Genomic DNA, 21,283 nt, shown 5'->3' on the forward strand with positions numbered 1-21,283 from the left:
CTACAGGAAACACAACCTCTCACAACAGCAACTTCTCACGCCATGCACCAGCTCACGATCGCCGATTCCTCGACGCTCTCGTCACTGTCATCTGCATAATCCCGGCATGCTCTGCATGGAACACTCCTGACGTCATGCACAATATGGCTTGTAACTGCGGAGAAGGCAAGGTAGGATGTTCGAGGCAATGGATGGTTTGCAAACTAGTGAGTGCCATCTGGTGCACATCAGGCAAAGCTGCAGTGCTCTGCGTGCGAGAGTATCTGGTTAGAAAGCGAGTTTCATTTTTTGGCTTCTGCCTGGCCTCTGCCGTGGCAACTGCGTGTGTTCACTGCAGCAAAAATAATTGAATACGCCGTCACTCTGTTCCAGTTTTCGTTACATGTCACGGGCCTCCGACTTCTCGAAGCATACCATTCAAACTGATGGCATGTGGCAATATCTGCTTTCTATAATTGCCACTATTCACCAGGCTCATCGAGGCTTGGCACTGAAGGAAGAACATTACATTAAAAATATTGTATATTCGAAGGCTGCTGATGCCAGCATGGGACTGATGTGAGCGACATGCACTCCTTTAACAAAGAGTGGAGTGCACATCATCGAAGCACACTGCCGATGTGTTGCCGAGTGTCCACACTTGGTTTCGCAGACGGGCCATGCGCAGCGGCCACCGTGCAAGGCGGCTCGCCTTATTTTCTCTTTGCTTCCGACAGAGTATAGAGAGAACTAACTCTGTGTTCATTTAACCACGACATAGTTGTCCAGACGCTAAAATGCTCACAAAAATAAACACTTTATGACTCGCTTCGTTCTCATTGCAAGCGCCGTCGGCTGCTGCTTCGACAACCGCAAGCTAGGCCTACCGATTCGAGCGTGATGCTCAGCCTAGGAGAGTTTACTGTACTAATACGGCCCATCTGCTACAAAGCAAAGTTTCATGGAGCTGTTTGTCTTATTACGACGGTCCTTTTTCACGTACGGTAAATACGGGAAAGTCTCAAATGGCACGCCGTTCTTTCGACTGTATGCACTAACTGCCACTGATGAAAATGGTAGGCCTTGCTTACTTGCTGTGGGTGTCGCCGGTTACAAAGAAGCTTCTGCTAGCAATTGAACACATAGTTCTTTTGCGAAATCTTTAATGCATGTATGAATATTGAGAGGCTAAATGAAAAATACATTTGGATATCTGTACACCGACGGCAGAAAAGAGTAAACCAGGCAAACTCGTCGCACGGTGGTCTCTCAGCCCTGCCCGTCGGCGACACCAACTGCCCTCGGATGGTGTTTTTCTCTCACTTCAGTGGTGTAGTACCGGGCGCTGATTGTCAGATGAGGCGCATTTTCGACATTACTTTATAATATTTATCATAAGTACATGTCAGCGACAGCTGAGTGACATTGCTGCACTTTCGCAAGCGCTGTCCGTCCTCATTGATCTTGAACTTTCCACATTCCGTCAAAATTTGGCTGCATTTAAGCTTGCTAGCTGAAATAACCTTACGGTGCTGGCATATGACAATTCAGTAGCTGCAAGTACCTAGATGAGAACAGGCACCGCGAGGAGCGAGCTAGTTGCGTGCTGTGATGGCATTTACAGCCGTCGCTTATCCATGCTTTCCTCGCTGAATAACTGTTCTCGGGCAGAAATCGAAATAAACTCGTGCTCCGTTTGCTAGCAAAGCAATTTGTGCACAATACGCAGCACAACTAGCCTGCCTTTTTGCGAAAATACCGCAATCAAAACCACCACAAACCGGCGTCTCAAGACGCACTAGGGCTGCGTTGGTTGTTCGTCTGCTTCTCGTATCTAACCATGTAGAGGGTGCTCATGGCAGCCATGTTTGCGCATGTGCAACAGTCTTTTTGCAAACCATCCATTAATTAAATTTATTTGTAAAAAATCTGTGCAACTGTCAAACCGGCTTTCTTGAGGACATGTTGGAAGTGTTCAGAGGAACGTACCCAGCGAATTTCATCGACATCCGTTAACATAGAAAAATCGCCAGACTTGCCCTTTGAGGGGTAATTTAACATCTTGTGAACTACCGAGTGGAGCAGTGGCCTGCTCATTTGTGTGCGCCCATTTATGTGCGCCTACATTCTCCTCAACATTTTTCTCAGCATAAATAGTCTATAACAGGCACCCGAATACAAAGGAAATACACAATAATAAGCTTCGAAAGGCATTGTATTACCTATACTTCGGCGTGCTTTCTGAATGCACATATGCCATGTTGGCAGGACCCCAACAGATGACTCCTGCGGTCCCGTACCATCTGTCCTAGAGAGTGCGTGACATTAGCGAGACTTTGCTCTCTCTTTTAGGACAGTTCATAAACCTCTCATATTCTTCCGCTGTGATTTCGACATGGGACACAGCAAAAGAAACACAGGAGAGAGCACTGACTGGCAACCAAATACTTTATTTCCAGGAGTGGTAAAAAAGCATTTGCAAATAAAGCATTTGATTGAAACTGTTCCTGGAAAAGAACATCTGGTTGCTAGTCAGTGCTCGGTCCTGTGTTTCTTTTGCTGTGTCTTGTGTCATGCTGTTTAAAGCTGTTGTTTGTCTGCGCTAATTGTTTGAGCAAGTTACCAGGAAAATTCCAAACAGTGGGCTATCAGCCAACAAAAATCCCAATTACCCCCCCCCCCCCCCCCCAGTTTCTTTCTCTAAAAATAGTGCTTGATTTTAACCTTGTGAATTAAAAATAAGTATGAAACCCCACAATGAAGGACCCTGTTTATCATGTATATAGCATTTGTTTTTGATTTTCTTGTTGAGGCTGTCATTGTATGCGTGTGACTTCAAAAAGCTGTAGCATTTGATTTTGCAGCATAATATAACATTTATGAATCTAAGCAATAAACTCACAAAATGATTACGAGTGTGTAACGTGAACGTTTAAATGTTAGGCTGTGGTACGGGCTAGGCGTTTTTGCTCCCATCTTAAGTCACCGAATTTGCTTGGGGGTCTGGAAGTCTGGCTTCGCGAATGGCATTTTTGTGTAAAGAATGCTTTTTTAAAAAGTTTTTGTTTAGCCTTTCCGGGGATGAATTAAAAAAAACCATGTGAACGTATATTCAACTTCCTTAAATTGCAGTTTACTGTACTAGGAAGTGATTGAAAACTCATGATTCAGTAAAAAATTAACACACTATGCAGTAAGAGATCGAGAAGAATGTCTACAGACAAATTTATGGCTAACAATATTTTGTCCCAAAAATATTTCTCATCCACAGACAGTATGTACGCACAGAAATGCCTGCAGTAGACTTCCATTAATTCCATTCTGGTTAATACAAATTTGCAGTTAATTCGATCCTGACCTAAGGTCCCGGCCGGCGCCCATGCATTTCTATGAGTCTAAAGTTTCATTATTTCGAGGGGTGGGTAGATCGCCTTTTCTGTTGGACATTAAAGTTTATTCTATCTATCTTCATTATTTCGAACCTAAAGTTGGCCTTGGCCGGATAATTCGAACTTGACCAATTAGCCCAAGAAATATTTTCAGGGAACCGTAGCCATTTTGGGCTACAGTTGACAGGTGGTCTGATTACAGTATTTATCTGATTGTAACACGTGCTTTATGTACATATGATATGCACATATGATATGTGCATATGATATGTACATATGATAAGCACATATGATATGATATGATCTACTCTGAGAAAATTGTGCCGAAAATTTTCTGCGTGGTGCAAGAAGATACGAAACAAAAACTGCCTTCGCTGCGTTTGTATGCTTTGCAGCATAACAGTATTGTACCGCGGCAAACCTGACTTGAATATACCGTGCGGTGAAGCTGATTTTAATAAACCGGCCTGCATTGTGCAACTCATATTGGAATCATGCCCATTTTTCTTGCTAGAAAGTCGGCTGTGTTTAGTTACTTTGTTTAGAGGTTTTAATGTTATTTCTGTGTTAGTTTTCTACTTCAGACTCATAGAAAGTGGGCGCACGTTAGATTCGGGCAAATACTGCCAAATGAATCGGAAGTGTGCTTTCGTATTTTTTTCTTCAGCTTCTGTAATTCGACCTGCCAGATAATTCAGTCAATTTCGTTGGTCCTGTTAGAGTCGAAGTAACGGAAGTCAGTTGTAACATTGTCTGAGGTGTAGAAAAACGGGGGGGGGGGGGGTCTCTATTTCTTCTTCAGAGCATGTGTGGTACTCCTTGATGCAGCAAGGCGCAGCACAGAGCACCTTGTCGCAAGCAACACACATGAATCATGTGTCTTTCCTTTACTTTAGGCACTAGCACCTGGTCGTGTATGCATGGCACTTGTGCTGCGTGCGGCTGCCTTGGGTGATTGGAAAGCTATCGGAAACTTGATAGTGGGGATGCATAAAAGACGATAGCATCACTTTCATGCACACATTGAAGATAGCAGGCCATGTGCACGCTACCACGGAAGCGAGTGCAGTCAAATCTCTATCTCGGCAATAAAAAACAATATCACAGTTCTGGAAACTGCATCTAATAATACATCTAAAGTGGACAACATTGATGTGTTATACACCACTCTGAAAGATACCATAATAATGTAACTATAGGGTTTCCGTAAAACCCTTGTAAACATTGCAACTAGGGGTGAGTGAATATTCAAACTTTTGAATAGGAATCGGATATTACACACTAACTATTCCTTTTTGAAAATGAAATATTTGCTTTTATTGAATATTAAATACTAACCAAATATTTTGCAAAAACTGAATGTTACAGTCTGGTTCCTGTTCACCAACTGCTGAACAAAGTATCACAAATTATCAGAAGTGAAGCAATGACTAAAGGTTTTGAAGCAATGCAGAAAAAAATGGGTAATACAAGCTTGGTTTTTGTTTTCTCGGCGGAAGCCTACATGACAACCAGTAATTTTAGCTTGTTGGTAATTTAGTGTTTTTGGCAGTTCAGTCATGTAGCAGTTTTATCTTCTACGCTACAACCAATCCTCAACTACAGCCAGTGATGTTTTCCTTCCAATGGGTCCTTTTACATGTGTCTAGGGCGCACAAGTCTTTCAGCAGCTTCTTTCTTATTCTGTTTCCAAAACTTCTGATCTTGTTTTGGCAAGCATTTGTCTAGTGTTTTTAAAAGCTAATCATATACAACAGCCATTCATTCTTAGAATGCTTGCTTGAAAACCTGTCTCTAAGGATGTTGAGAGGCTATTCGTGTTGGTTTTAATGACAATTGGTGACCTTGTGTCTAAATCTGATCCTAGTTGTCCCTGATAGCTGTCTGTTATTTAACTAGTTAGTACAAGCATGAAACCTAATTATGCCAAAATAAATATTTCTGCCATTGATATATGCAACCTTGTTCACTATTCGATATTCAATACTTGATAATCATATTTGAAAAATTTATTACTCACCCACCTCTAATTGTAACAAATTAATGTAAGCTGTAAACTAATGTACCAAATTAGTCTGCTGTAGATGCGTTAACAGATTCAATTTCCAGAACTGCAGTATCTGTTTTTAGTGCAGAGTTGCAGGCTTGCATACTTCATGCTTCTATATTGTTTAACGTTACAAATTTTTTGGCAATATTTGTGAAAAATACCAGGCCCTAAATCAAAGTTCTGCTCCCTACTGTCAACGTAACTGTCTCTCTCAAATGTAACAAGTTTTATTCAAATTGGTGCGTGGGTTCTGCCATAAAAACATTTCTGTGTTTTACATGCATTTGAATAGGTGGCATCAAAGTTGGCCCCAAGCTAGAGCTTCCTTTTAAGAAGCAACCTATATCTTGAGGCTAACTGCAATTTCTTTATTGAAATGCATCTGAAGTTTAGAAATGCTTTGATAAGACTACCGCTGGACCTGTGCAAGGGAAATCTGTTATACTTGAGAGAGAATTCTAGCAACTATAGGAAGCAGAATTTCGAGTTTGAACGTCTAAATTTTTTTCAGGTACACCTGTAAATCAGGAACCTTAAAGAAAAAGTACAAGCACAAAGTATGCAAGTTCGTCAAACTGCACCAAAAAGAGATATTGCAGTTCTGTAAAGTGCATTTGTTAGAGCATTTCAAATGGACGAATGTGATATATGAATTTACAGCTTAAAAGAAATGGTTACAATGCTTGCAAGAGTTTTGCAAAAGTCCTTTTGCAAATGACTGGTATATTTCAGAAGTGTATAATAAATGCATTTGTTTCTGCTTTTTACAGAGTATGCACAGTTTACAGAATTGTGATATCATTATTTGTTATTGAGTTAAAGTGTTCAAAATTGAGTACTTGAGTTATTCAAAATATTTCATTATTAAAAAAATTGAAAGCACAATTTGAAAAGAAACTTCCTCAATTGCTAGATCTTAAGTTCTTTAAGTACAACAAGCCTAGTTGAAATCTATTAACTGGTTTCCAATCAAAACAATTTCTTCGTTCTCATGTACTTATATAGAAGCTCCCGAGCTAAAGCGTAAGAGGAAGCTTTGCCTCAGGGGCTCCTATCTAAATATGTGCAAAAGGAGGAATCGTTTTTCTTGGCAACGACTGAACCAAATTTGACAAGGTTTGTTGCATTTAAAAGGAAAGGTTAAAAATGTCACTGTTGGCAGCAAATTTTTGATTTAGGTCATCAATGTTTTAATAGATATTGTCGAAAATCGCAAATTCTCAGAAAACGAAACTATAAAGTTTACAGCCCTAACTCGGCAATGGAAAACAATATTGCTGTTCTGGAAATTGTATCTTATAGTATACTAAAGCAGAAAAAAAATGGATGTATTATACACGGCTCTCAAATGTACTACTAATATTTGAGTTGTACTTTTGCAAAACCCTCGTAATCAGTGTAACAAATTCACGTAAGGTATAAGTTGATATATCAAATTTGTCCACTTAGGATGCTCTGATGGATGCAGTTTACAGAACTGCAATATTTGTTCTTGGTGCAGACCTGTGAACTTGTATACTTAGCGCTTCTATTTTTTTCAAACTCACCGATTCTGGATAATTGCTTCAAAAAAATTCAGGCCTTAGATCGCAATTTTGCTTGCAGCAGTCATTAGAATTCAACTTTCTCTCTCAAATGCAACAAATTTTATTAAAGTTGGCTCAGTGGTTATCCCAGAAAAGTGTTTCTTCATTTTACATGTATTTGAATACGCAGCTTCAGAGTTGCACTCGAGCTAAAGCTTCTTCTTAACTGCTGTTTACTTGCAAATAGTTGTCAGTAACGATGTGCTTTGGCATCATTTCTTGTAACACTGGCTTTCAGCAGCAGCGTTTGCTTTCTTGGCGGTATTGTCACCAAGGTATGCATATGTTTGCAGATTTTTGCAAAGGCATTGCCCGATGAGAAGAATGACCTGCGGCAACTGGTGTCGTCTGTCTCTGAGGAAGCCTACAAAGTGTACAACTTTACGCAGACTGTCTACGAACAGAAGAACCTTCTTAATCTTCCTTAACGCTCCATCTGACCATGTGCGCGAGAGCGGTGGCCCCCCCCCCTCCCCGAGTGAAGACAGTTTTTGAATGGCCCTCTGAACAAGAGTGTTTTCTGCAAACTGCCAAACATCACTGCTCTTGGTAGAACAAAGCTTTATTTTTTGTTGTTGTTGCCGGGCAACAGTGTTTTAAATGTGTTTGCATGTACACCGTGCTGCCTCATTCGAGCTGCCATGACTGGCCTCTCAGTGAAGAGTGAATGCAAGTTCTCTGTGTGGGTGTCTGACATCTGAGAGGTGAAAATTTAGTCTTTAATAACAACTTATGAAGTTGGAAGTAGTTACCATTTCAAGTGCCAGCTTGAGCTGCAGTAATGTATAGATATCATGTTTAGCAATTATGTTTAACTTTCTATTTGAGATTTAATTCATGATATTTCTTTCGAAAATGAAGCACTATGCTCATGATTTTATTGCAACGTGGTCTTCTGCACAGTTTGTAAGTGTGTGTGAGGCCTACAGCCGGTAAGTCAATGTTATAGTGAGAGTAGTCTTAGAGTAGAGCTTAATCTCTTTTGTGCCATTACGGTGGAAGAGAGAAGATATGGAAGAAAATATGCACTGGCTGAGAAAACGTTCGAAGTGTGTAGCCCGAACGGGGTATTTTCAGCATACCTTACTGTTAGCATATAAACTGAGAAAGTATGTGAACAAGAAGTTGGCAGTGAGGCTTTGCTATGATGTCAAACGTGGAAATAATGGTTTATCAGATATAACAGCATGAATATAAAGTGTTTGTCACCTATCACCATGTAAGAAATATATGCTTATAACAAATCTTGGATATAACGAAGGTATTTAAGTGTCAGATGTGACTTTTTTATTAACGAGGCTTGACTATATTAGTCAAGTTAAATCCTGCATAGGCTGATTCACTCATGGAAAAGGCCGAGCTCAGTAGACCTTATGTAGGTGCGTGGTATGTTGCAGGACACTTAAGTTTAGAGTCAACTCCGCAGCTGCTTATGGTGTAATTGCTGATGAGGCAAAGCAATAGTGGCTAAATGCAGCGAAATGCAAGGCTTTGTTTCTAATATGAGTCAGGATAGAAGGCACATAAATATGCCATTGCTCATTAACATACTGAAGTATTCTATGTTTACTTGAATGTGCTACTTCTCAAGGTAGAATGATGTTACACTGCATTGCAGCACCAAGTCTTGTCCATGTTGATGTCAGCGTTGAAGATGACAGCGTATTACCTTGTAATTTATGCAGGGCAAGTAATCTATTATCGAAGTACTTCTTTTCCTTTGATTCTGTTGATTCTGTGTGTCACAGTGAGTGATGGATCTTGAAGATCACAGTAGTGCAGCAGCGAGAGGCCTGCGTGCTAATCATGCAAGTTCAATGCAGCAGTTAAATGAATTTCTATGGAATTTGTATTCAGATCATTTTGCTTAGCAGGGAAGAACGTTCAGACAATAACAAAGATAGTTTTGTGTGGTATTCATTTGACACCTTTAGAAAGTGAATGAAGTGGTGTTTGTGACTCCTCGATAATGGCTTTGTTGCCTTTTTTTTTCCCTTAGTAAGATTTAAAGAACAAACGAATCGTGCCATCAACTTCAACTACATGAACTGTGACAACCATTATACCTTTACAAACACTAAAAAGAAGCTCAATTATACCTGACCATATGCAGCGACATCAAAACTCCTTGTGACTGTGCCTTTGTGCACATTAGGGTTAGATGATTGCACAATGTCACTTTAATTTACTGTCCTGAAAGGTGTTGTAAATTAAACAGTAAATTAAAGTGACATTGTGCAATCACCTAACCCAAATGTGCACAATGTCACTTTAATTTACTGTCCTGAAAGGTGTTGTCACATGATGGAAGACTTGTTCATAAGCCATCAGTAAGACTCAGCTGTAAAAGCGTTTGTCTGTCAGTCTTTGCCTTGTGACTTTCATGTAACTTAACCATTTCCTGCACTGTTTTTAGCATAGAGCTGTAAGTGTTCGCTTACAGCAATAAATTTATCTTCAACTAATTATTTTTAAATGCAGTAGAACCTTGTTGGTGCCTTTTGAGGTTGTAACAATTCGTAAAACATTGAGAGAAATGTCAGAATCATGTTACCCGAATGGGACATATTTAATCTTCTCCACTATAAGCATAAACTGAGAAATCTTGTAAAAAAAAAAGGATGTAGCAAGGGGAATTTCTTGCTGTGGCCTTTTGCAAGCTAATGTCTGGAATCAACAAAACTTTCATAGAAAGGCAAATCGTCAGCTCCTGTGCATTATATAATGTGTTTGTGCGCAAGTTATGAGAAATTAAGCACCCTTCTTTGTGTAAGCTGCAAGTGGAAGTGCATGAAGTGGTTTCATACTCCATGTACATGGCATTCCGTGTGGCATATCAACGTGCTATGTTGTTGGGATTGCTAGTAGGATTGCCATAGGGTTTCCTGCATAAATTTCCTGCGTGGATTTGTCTGATCTCTGTGCTTGTGGCTTCATACCTTTTTGTGACTTTATTTACTGTGCTTTATCTGCCTTTACTGGCCAAAATGTTAAAGCAATCCTGCATTTCCAAATGCAGAAGGTAATCGTCCACATGCAGGATTGGCAATTTTTCCATTTGTAATGCAATGTATGGTTGATAATGAACGATTTGCAAAGTCACAAAGCTGTTTAAGGCAAGAGATGTGAAGTTTAGGCAAATCCCTGCACTAACCATCATTCCCGTGCAGGCTGAACCACCATGCGTGCAACTCCCTTAGGGAACATAGTACCTTGCTGGTGAAGCAGCGCACAGACACGGACACAGTGAAGACAAACAGGAATAGATGACACTTCACTGTGTCTTCACTGTGTCCGTGTCTGTGCGTTGCTTCACCAGCAAGGTACTATGATCACTCACCAACTAGCCCAACTTTCCACGTCCCTTAGGGAACTTTGGCAACATTTGTAGAAAACTTAATAGGTTGAGCTGGGCTATGGAATGTCTCTTTTGATTCGCGTTACTGGGTCTGCGTACACTGTCATGCAAGCTTTTTACTTTGATGCTTGTTGGATAGGGTCTTTAAGGACTGGATAGTGCTTTTAACCTAATTGCAATTAAAATTTGCATCCACACTCTTCATTGCATCTTGTATTCCACATCTATCACCGAGGCTGTGCAGTTGCAGTTTTGTTTAAATCTTTCACGGATCTACATATTATATTTTTGAAAGCAGGCTGCAGTTGTTATGCATCTCCTTTTTGCTCATACCTCCTCTTGCGTCATGTACTACAACGCACATTGAAACTTTTGTGTTAGCCGATGAAATGTTCACCTTTGTTGTTTTGGTGTACAATTGTTCACTTTTTGTGGATTGTTTTACAATTATGTTACTGTTGCTTGGGTTTGGTAACCATGGCAAGTATTCTTGCCCCAAGTGTACTAAGCTTTAGCACTTGCCATTTGCAGCTAAAAAATCTTGATTGCTAATTTCAAGAATTGTTTCATGCCATGCGGCTGAAACACTTTTATGATATGCATGCACAAGTGCGTCAATATGGTCAAAGGCCGTGCAAGAAGATAACACGCATTGCTGTTTCAGAAAGTGCAGTAAAGCATTGTAAGCAAGCCCAACACGCATGCAGTTTAGTTTCTCTTCCATTACAGCAGCCTGAGAATGAACTCTGCACTTATTTCTTCTGTTCACTTGCAATCACATTAACGGGATTTTAACTTTGTATCCTTTTTTTCACGATTCTTTCATGTGATATGCTTTGCACCAGGGGCCGAATTCAGAGTGAATCTCAGGAAGTTTTCTTGTCTCAGCAACTAACAAACAATAATGTGCCATGTCACACTGCATATTTATTTGAAAGGGAAGAAAAGGACTGGATGAGGTGATACACTGGCTGCAATCAATTAATTATTTTTCACAGTCGACAGCTCTTAAGGTTTCATCACACAACTTTCCGGTCTGCACACCTGTGTACGTGATTACTATAGCTCAGTGCACTGCCTTCAAGATTGGCTCATTTCATTTCCTGCTATAGAAACAGGATGGGAACGTATAAGTTACGGGAGCATGCTGGGAGCATAATTCCGTGCTGAATATTTCTGGCTTTAAACTGCTTATAGACACGTAAAAACATTTCTGTCAAAGAATGCTGTAAGGTAAAGTGGCAACAGTAATGTTACATCTTTTACTGGAGCACCACAACTTTAACTCCTCATACGGCAGTGCACGATTGGGTAGGTTTTACATGAAATCGCATATGATTGGAACTGGATTTCATAGAACTGAAGAGCATGGTAGAGAAGCTGTTTGCTGTTTATGACTGTAACCATTAACACGTACAGATCTAGGCTTTTTGCCAAAGAGTAAACGAACAAGGTTTGCAAGACTAGGCAGAGAGAGAGCAATATTTATTATTTTAATTTTTGACAAACCAACTGCACACAACAGAGCTGCTGCTGAGTGTAGCAGTATAGTCGACTTCCGTTAATTCGACCTTGACAGGACTGACAAAATTTATCCCATTATCTGGCGGGTCGAACTAAACGAGATGCAGAAAAAACGCCAAAATAGACCGACAGTATTTGCCAAAATCAGACACACCCTCGAATCAAACGCGCGCCCACTTTTTATCTGTCCAAAGTAGGAAACTAATGTAGAAATAACATTGAAGATCTTAAACAATGTAGAAATCGAACGTGCACCTAATTTTTTAGCAAGAGGAAGGCTTCGGCAAGGGTTTATTGCACAATGGCGGCCAGTTTTCAAAAGTCTGCTTTGCCGCATTACATTACTGGTATGCGGTAAAGCAAAACAAATCTGTTTTTGTTTCTTATCCTATTGCACCACGTGGGTAATTTTTGGCCCAATTTTCCTGGAAAACATAAGGCACGCATTAGAATGAGATAAGTAGCGTAATCATACATATTGAGCTATGGTTGTTCTGTGAAAATCTGTCTAGGGCCGATTAGTCATGTTCGAATTATTTGTCGAAGGCCAATTATAGGACCGAAATGACGCAAGTTTAGACCCATAGAAATGCATGGCTGCTGGCTGGGACCTTCGTTCAGGATTGAATTAACCGAAAATTTGGATTAACTGAAGTCTGTACAATTTCCTTTGTCAGCTTCACCTATTATTCTCTCGTCACTAAATGGCACACGTCATTCGTTGGACGATTAATGTGCACAATTACAATGTTGTTAAAGATTTCGGGGGGATCTCTCCCTGCATTGCAGCAAATTGCAGATGTGCTTCACTGTTTGGCAAAAGTCTTGTCCATGACCCTCCCCCCTCCCCACCTTTCTTTTTGCTCTCTGAACTGTGTGCCGATGTCAATATTTGCCCACAGAGTGTTGCTGATTTGCACAAGTTTTTTAATGGGTAATGTTGAAAACAGATTTCTACTGTGCTTACTGCAGTTTGGAAGCATTCTTTTTGACAACCATGACTGTCACTGCACCTTTCCCTTGGAGCTCTAGTCAAACTGCACTTAGCATTTGACAGTCAATTATCACCGAGCAGGGTACTTTCTGCCATCTGAAGTTATGTTTTGTTAAATATATTACTGTGAATTGAGTGATCCCATATTAGTAATACTTCTAATGGTCATTTCAGCAGTGAGATTACGTATGCTATGCAGTGTCATTGTTGACATGTTTTGCTTTTTACCTTTCATTGTGCATGTTGGCAGGTGATCTGATGTCAAGTCAACATGAAGTTTGTATTTGTGTTTAGTTTTTCTCTGTTCAGCTGCAGTCAAATGTCGCACAATTCAGCTTGACATGCAGCTTTAGCACTATGAGCATGTTTTCCAATAGAGAACCTTTGCACATTATTTGTAGCAAAGGCCGATTTCAAGGGATAGAAAATGTCGATGGCCAACACAGATGGGTTGTAACTCATCATTGAACTTTTGCTGATGAGTGCTACCTTAACCTGGCCTGTTGTTGGCACGATGTTTCACTAATTTTGTGAGCCTAATTAAAGAGCACTATGAGATTTTATAGTGTTTTGAATGCCTGTAGTGGGCGAGAGTAGTCCATGATTTCTGTTTTTTTTAATGTGAGGTTTCCAAAACATAAATTTAGGTGACTCAATTACATTCGTGGCAAAACTTAGTTGTGTGTTTTGTATAGATGGTTTGCATTCAGGTAATCATACATTGTCAGTGGTATGCTTGCAAATTGGAGAAGTGGGATTGGTGTAATGCTACATAAGCAAACTGAAGCTAGCATTGCACTGTGAAATATATATTTAGGAGAAAGGTAAATGTGCTCATGTCATTTTTAAATTAGTTTGCTTAGCGTGTAACTGTTATAAAACAAAGAACACTGGAGATCAGTGGCATCAACATGCATTCAGCCGATCAGATGTCTTATTTGCTGCATTCACATTTCCTGTTGTAATTCACATAATTGTTAAAGTGGATGGCTTGTTTGTACACAATCTTTTCCAGCTTTGAATTAGTGGTTGTGCGTTATGTCTATTTTGTATAGTAACTGCTTTTGTACTTTTATAAGAAAACTTTATATATACACTTTTAGGAAATAAATAAAAAAAAAGATGGTTCTGGAGAGCTGTGCATATTTATCATTTGGTGCATGGCTGAGATATCCAGGACAGTTACTAAGCAAGTGCATTCGCCATGTTTCACAAACTGTCCCAGAAAAGAGTCCCTGCAACAACTCTCAAAGTTTGAACATATTAAATACAAGAACCTAGTTTTACGTTGAGTTCACCAGATAACATTGTCTAGAATATCTGGGTCTAACATTCCTGCAGCAAGATGCCTTCGGTTTCGTTCAAAGGAGTGCTTGCTCTTTCCTTCAACTTCATAAAATTCCCGGCATTAAAAAAATGTACATATTCCTGAGTACCTGTAATCACAGTGATGGAGCCTGCCTATAAGGGTCATTTGTGGGGCCGTCTTTTTGAGAGAGAAAAGGTGGGCGAGATGGCTTCAGAGAGTTGTATTGTTAAAGCTGGATGCGTGATGTAAAGCTGCCTCGTAGTTTATACCCTTCTTCCATGGCAGTGACCACTGGCCAGATTTCTTTGGATGTCGCTACTAAGCACTGGAGCTGGTGTAGACGCAAAAGGCGAAATCGCTCCGCAGGTGGCGCAATCTGCTTGCGGAGGACGACACTTCGATACTCTGGCCTTCGAGATAGGGGGCGCGACGGAGCGTCACGTGATCTTCATTTCGTGCCGATACAAAAGCTCGGCTTGATGATGGGCGGAGCTTGCTTGACACAAACGGACGTCGTTTCGTTTCTGCGTTGGCACCTAGGCACAGCTTCCAGCGCAGTCCGAACGGCAAAACAAAAGGGGGGGGGGGGTGCAAGAGCGAGGGACAGGTGACAATGGCGAGGTGCGCGATCAACTCCGATTTCTTATGCAAATGCACGTAAAACGTGGGTATCCTTTTATTAAGCAATCAACGGAGCGATTTCAGTGCATCTTCTAGCAGAATATTGTGTTTCAGTCACTCTGTTTCCTAAAACAAGTGGTCATCATCTTGGTTTCATTACTTGCTATATATATATATATATATATATATATATATATATATATATATATATATATATATATATATATATATATATATATATATATGTGTGTGTGTTATATGTTATATCATATATGATATGTTATATCATCGGAAACGAACCATCACGCCAAGTACAGCATAGGGGAAATTATCTGCCGTTCCTAATTGAATTAGAAAAGTGGAAGTCAAAGTCGATGAAAAAATAAAACTGGCCGCGGGTGGGAGACGAACCACGTCTGCGCATTTGTTGGCTTCTTATGACTAATAAAATCGGGTCCCTCAGTTTCTTCTCGTTCATACACCCGACTAAATGCTATGTCCGTTTGCAAGCGGGGCGTTTGGGAGCGCTGAAATCCCGGCGCGCAAGCGGACATGTCACGTGGTATATTTCGCGGGCATCTGCAGTAAGCGGAAAAACACTAATACTTAATAGATAGAAAAACAGAAACGGTTTATTCGGACGTTTTGCAAACCGCTCTGCAATTTTCTAAGTGGACTTTTTTCCTACCTTTGTTGCTTCCGAAGTTGGTTAATTAATCTTGACAAATGATCTAATTAAGCAAACTTATTGCTCAACATATTAATTAGGTCGTCATCCTGGCCTAATGCTCAAGGCAGCGGTTCTGATAAATCGGACGGAGCGCCTGTGTCACACAAGCCGGACAGCAACTATTGACTGAACTAAGATACTCGCCGAAACTGCAATATTGCAGTGACCAAATCCACCAGATACCAGGCCACATCAGGAAGCAAATACAAGACACACCGACATCAAAGAACCTGAATCCCGAATATCACAGAGGCCGAAAACAAGCTCGAGCCAGGCAACTTATCAAAAGCTTTGGGAATGATCAAGAAGTGCAACACATGGGCGCCGCTCGGACTGCTAGAGGACACGTCCATAGTAGCAGCTCGCAACACGCAGCGGAAAAGAGCCGAAATAACGGCCTCAATAAACACATGTAGAACCACTGCCGAAGCAACGTTGGCCGAAGCTTCAGCAATGGCGATGGCAATCAAACACAGCAACAGCGCCGGGCACTCGGCACTGGTTATCTCCGACTCTCAAGCAGCATGCAGAATATACAGTCGCGGACAGAATAAAATGGACCACGGGATCTCCGAAAACGTTAAATTCCCAAGCAGCCTGTAGCAGTAACCAGTAAAACTGCCCATGACAACGTTGTTAGCATATTCTAGTCGAGGTCCAAAATGCAAATAACAGATTGCGTTCTGAGGTTGCGGAGATATTCAGCTTTTTCTTAGATTTCATGGTCCGTAATATTCTGTCCGCGACTGTACGTGCAAGGCAGATTGCCACGAATCGCGCTTAGAATCTTAGGCGACGCACTCCAAAAAGAACATGCAATCATATGGTGTCCAGGACACGAGGGCATCCCTGGCAATGAGAGGGCGCACTCCCTAGCTCGAGCACTCACAAACCGAGCGGGGAACCACAGTCCACTGACTGCCCGATACATCCTCGAACACCAACGACGCACGAGAGAGCGCCTTGCTCCCCTCACCCCCTCAACGGCAACTGGGGGTACAAGAAGCCCGCGTATAGAGGATACAAACACACCTATCCACACTTTGGAAGAGCACACCACGTGAATCCCACACTAAATGCCGGCGCTTGTCCATGGTGGGGTGCATGGCCGTCACTACCACATGTGACGTGGGAATGCACAAAAGACCACAAGAAGCAAACTCGCCTGAGATGCTTACCTACAATAGGGAGCCATGGGAAATCTTCCTCGCCTGGCCTCGGCTGGGGACCCAGATGGGCCTCTTGGACCAGGCGGAGAGAGGTCCCTATTTCAGGGCACCAGGATCACTGGTGCCCTGAAATAGGAACCCACCCAGCCGCTTGCCTCCCACCCTACCCTTTTCATTATTCCCCTCTTCCCTCCGAATAATCAATTAAGCTTTTCCTCCTCCTCCTCTGTGAACAAAAACAAAGCTCGCCACATACACGCACGGGGACGCGCGAGAGCGCAGTCACGTGGTTTCATTTCATATTTCGCGGGCTTACTTAAAATTTCAGCATCGCCATTTGTTGGGCGTGTTGCTAAATTGACTTGGAAAGCGTATTTAGCGCCAGCGAACCAGAACAGAAGGTAGGTGACCACCACAATGCGCTAACTTCAACTTTATTTTCAGGAAACAACCACCTATTTAACCCATGCACCGTGGCGCCACATCATCAAAATTTTTTAACCATCCCAAAAAGCCGTCTCCTTATCTAGCAAGTCGACCAAAGGGGCACTAACGCACGTATCACTATTCCGACAGATAGCTTGAGCCTCAATAATCTCTCGCACATCTTTATCTTTGTCCTTCGCAAGAGCACGGCAGGACCCATTGTTGTGCCCGTACAACCAGCCCGAATTCCGATTCTACAGGATGCAGAATTTATCCTGCGAAGGCCCTTTGGACAAACCCGGTGCTGCGCCGCAAGGCACAGCGCCCTAACGCCCCCTTGACAAGTCAAGATGCTGCGCCGTCAGGCAACGGCGTCCTGTGGAGGAGCATCGGCGAGCGACCTGTCCAAACGTGCAACATATGGCTAGACAGCCCGGCGCCGTATTTTCTTTCCCCTGGAGGTCACCGCGCGCGGCAAACTTGAAGCGGGTGGCCAGCGCGGTCGCTGGTTGGACCTCTCGGACGGCCGTCGAGTGCTGGCTTTGTATTGGGCCGTTTGAGTGACAATCGTTTCTCGGGGCTTTATAAGCCTCAAGGCTGCCGCCTAGAGAGCCGTATCCACCGAACCACCGTGAGCCGAGGGCCACTCTCGAGTGGAGTGAGATGTTTTACGCGTTGGAGTCTCGCCTGACGTCGCCGTGCGGGAACAGTAACGTTTGCTGTTAGCTCTCGGCCCCCGTGCCGATCCGAACTTGTCCTGTATATAGTGTATAACCTGTATATAGTGTATAAAGTCCCTTTTGTTATTCTCACCTATGCCTGACTCGGAGTCTTCGCTACCGACTAGAGAGCTGGCAGCGCTCTGTCACGAAACGGGTGACGAGTGCTACGGGACCACCTCAATGTCGCAACACCATACACCGGCACACACCCGCATTCCTGACAGTGAGTTGACAGATCTTTCCAATCTTGCCACCATAAGATCTATACGAGTCTTATTGGTCAGTCGGGAAGGTTATCAGCACCAAAGTTTCCGGAGTCGGCGCAGGTTTCGGTCGTAGAGGGGCTGCTAAAAAGATGCGGGACAGGCAGCACAACTCGGAACGCGGCAAATGAACGAATGGAACGCAGAGGGAAGGTAGCGGTAGTGCCCTATCTGCATAGAGCGGCGCATAGTTTTAAGAAAACGGCTAGCCGTGTTGACACAAAGTGGTCTTTTCAGCATCAGAAAAACTCGCGAAAATATGTCGATTAACGGACCGGTACCGTAAGCCAGCTGTCGGATGCTCTGCGAATCATCGTAAAGCACCAGTGGGTTGCGTAGAACCTGTTTACGAGCTTCCGCTGTCCTGGGGGAAAAAAATACATCGGACAGACAGGAAGGTGTCTTAATGACTGATTAGAACGTAGTCTAAACGTGAGAAATAAGTTATACGGTCATCTGTCAACTCACTGTCAGGAATGCGGCTGTGCGCCGGTGTGTGGGTCCTGCCGTGCTCTTGCGAAGCACAAAGATAAAGATGTGCAGAGATTATTGAGGCTCAGGCTATCTGTCCGAATAATGATACGTGCGTTAGTGCCTCTTCGGTCGACTTCTTAGATAAGGAGACGGCTTTTTTGGACGGTTAAAAAATTTGGATGATGAGGCGCCACTGTGCATGGGTCAAATTTTATGATGGTTGTTTCCTGAAAATAAAGTTGTTGAAGTTAGCACATTGTGGTGTCGTCTCCCTTCTGTCCTTGTTCGCTGGCGCTAAATATGCTTTCTTTAAATGCCGAAAAAAGAAATCACGCAGCATGTATGTTGCCACAAAAAATTGGATTGATCGTTTCTGAATCCTCCCTTCAACGTAACGAAACGCACTTAGGCCTAAAGTGTGAATATTAAAAATTTTGCATAATTGATCTAGGCAATGAACTTATTAAGCGGAATATAATAAATACTCTAAGGAACGCCACATGACGGCAAACCATATGTTGAACAGAGCGCGGAGAAGAGACTTGCGCTTGGTTTTGCAGCCTGAGGTGTGCCGAATCTCCTCCATATCCAACTCGCGGTATAGGACTAAAGGTCTTTAGGTAGGACGTGACCAGAGCGGCCCTTGCGGTGGTGAAGGCTGGAGAATTGCAAAACACAGGGTTTGTCCGAAAAGTAATGCAACTGATTATATTGTGAAGCGACTAAATCTTGCAGTGCGCTATAGGACCGATTGGGATTTGGTGGAGGGGTAAGTTAGCTTATATGCACGCGTGGCGCGCTTAGTCGTCCGCAACCATCTGGAGAGTAAAGACAGGCTTTTCCATGAAACTCGTTTTCATTTCCCCGTGCAAGCCGTAATGCTGCGCTCGTTGGAACAAAGGATTGCCATCGAGTTTTGTGTGAAACTCGGCAAGCTAGTACGCGGTGGAAACGTTTCCTATGATAAAGACGGCGTTTGGCGATAATTATTTGTCGGAACGTCAAGTCTACCGGTGGCATAAGTCCTTTTTAGGTCTAGAAACGGTCATCAATGAAGCCCGTGCTGCGCGAACATTAGCGACCATCACCGACAAAAATGGGACATACATGTATGAGAGGTATTTTGGACCCAGACCGTCGTTTGAGCGTCATTTTAGTCAGTTTAGCACGCTAAACATTACCGTTCACACTAAACGGTACCGGTCACGAGATTTTGACGAATAATTTGCAGATGCGAAAAGCGTGCGGGAAGATTGTGCCCAAAATGGTTAACGGACGACGAAAAATCACGCCGAGTTGAAATGTGCCAGGAAATTTGGGACGCGTGTGAAAGTAACCCCCACTTTTTAGACAGCGTCATCACAGGTGACAAGTGTTGGGTGTTTGAGTACGACCCCGAAATAACAAGGCAAAGTGCCGAGTGGCACAGCTCGACATCCCCTCGCTACAAGAACGCCAGAATGAGCAAGTCAAAGGTCATGACCATGCTCCTTATGTTCTTTGACATCAGAGGGGTCGTCCACCATGAGTTTGTACCACATGGTTCAACCGCAGACGCCATATTCTATGTGGAAGTGCTCAAAAGACTCAAACGAAGAGTACATCGCGCCCAGCCTGACAGCGGAGGTGATTAGAAACTTCATCATGACAACGCGCCAGCCCACACTACCTTCCTCGTGACCCGCTTCCGGGCCAATGGCAAGGTGCTAACGGTTCCCCAGCCGCCCTATTGTCCTGACGTGGCTCTCCTAGACTTCCTTTTTTTTTGTTCCTGCGCTTGAAAACTCCCATGAGAGGACATCATTTCGGGACAGTTGGTGAAGTCCAAGTGGCTTGCACTAAGGCTTTAAAGGACATTCCAGAGGAGGCCTACTGTGACGCCTTCGATGCCTGGAAATCTCGCTGGAAGCGATGTATCGATGCAGGAGGGGCCTATTTTGAAACTTTTGAATGCGTTGTACCAATCTGACTAATAATTTTTTTAATCGACTCATTGACATTACTTTTCGGACATACCCTGTAGATGACTCGCCGTCTCAAGGGCGTCTGTGCAGTTGGGAGAGGTACCCCTCGGCATTATTATCCCGGCCCTGGCAACAAGGCTGGCAAGAGAGAGGGAAGTGGGAATAGAGTAGAAAGGACGCTTTGCTGAGTCAAGCGCTTTTAACCCCCAAACCATTAGGGGTACTTTTGACGGTTAGATACGAGTGGACACTTGATATGCGCATGCTTCGGAAAATGGGCGTTTCTGTTATAGTGTGGCCCCCTGCTATACGCTCAACGTACAAAGAGAGTGTTCTTGAGAGTTTCTGTGCTCCCAGTAGGGGAGGGGGTCGTACGCTGACTTTGTTCGGCAGCAGGGGTGAAAGTGTGCTCCGTTGGAAGTAAAGGGCGGCACTTCTTTTGTACGTATAGAATTTGCAGTGCGGATGTTGTAGCGTCACTAGCGACATTTGGTACCTGCGGTCTACGCCGCCAGCGTAGGTTGCGGCCTATTAATTGAATATAGTATGGGTGCAGGTTTTGGGAGTGTAGAAGTAATAGTTTCGAATCGAATACCAATATCGGAGAAAAGCGACGTCTGAATGTATGATGTTATCTCATTTCTAAACTACGCGAAATTGAAGTGCGCGTTGCGTGAAGTGCGTATGGAGAATAAAGAAGAAAAATATATTCCGGTAGAACTCAT

General features: G+C 42.8%; 1 protein-coding gene across 4 annotated transcripts in view; it reads left to right on the top strand.

Moving 5' to 3' along the window:
* LOC135897411 (ceramide-1-phosphate transfer protein) overlaps nt 1-14,013 on the top strand; it is a 43,920-nt gene extending 29,907 nt beyond the window's left edge. For all 4 annotated transcript variants that reach the window (XM_070533968.1, XM_065426024.2, XM_065426023.2 and 1 more), the window contains one exon: nt 7,298-14,013. In XM_070533968.1, coding sequence (XP_070390069.1) covers nt 7,298-7,432 — 135 coding nt within the window. In that variant the 3' untranslated portion in view covers nt 7,433-14,013. The remainder of the gene's footprint in view (nt 1-7,297) is intronic.
* The last annotated feature ends 7,270 nt before the right edge of the window (nt 14,014-21,283 follow it).

Source organism: Dermacentor albipictus, chromosome 2 (genome assembly GCF_038994185.2).
Source record: "Dermacentor albipictus isolate Rhodes 1998 colony chromosome 2, USDA_Dalb.pri_finalv2, whole genome shotgun sequence".
NCBI classification, from domain to species: Eukaryota; Metazoa; Arthropoda; class Arachnida; order Ixodida; family Ixodidae; genus Dermacentor; species Dermacentor albipictus.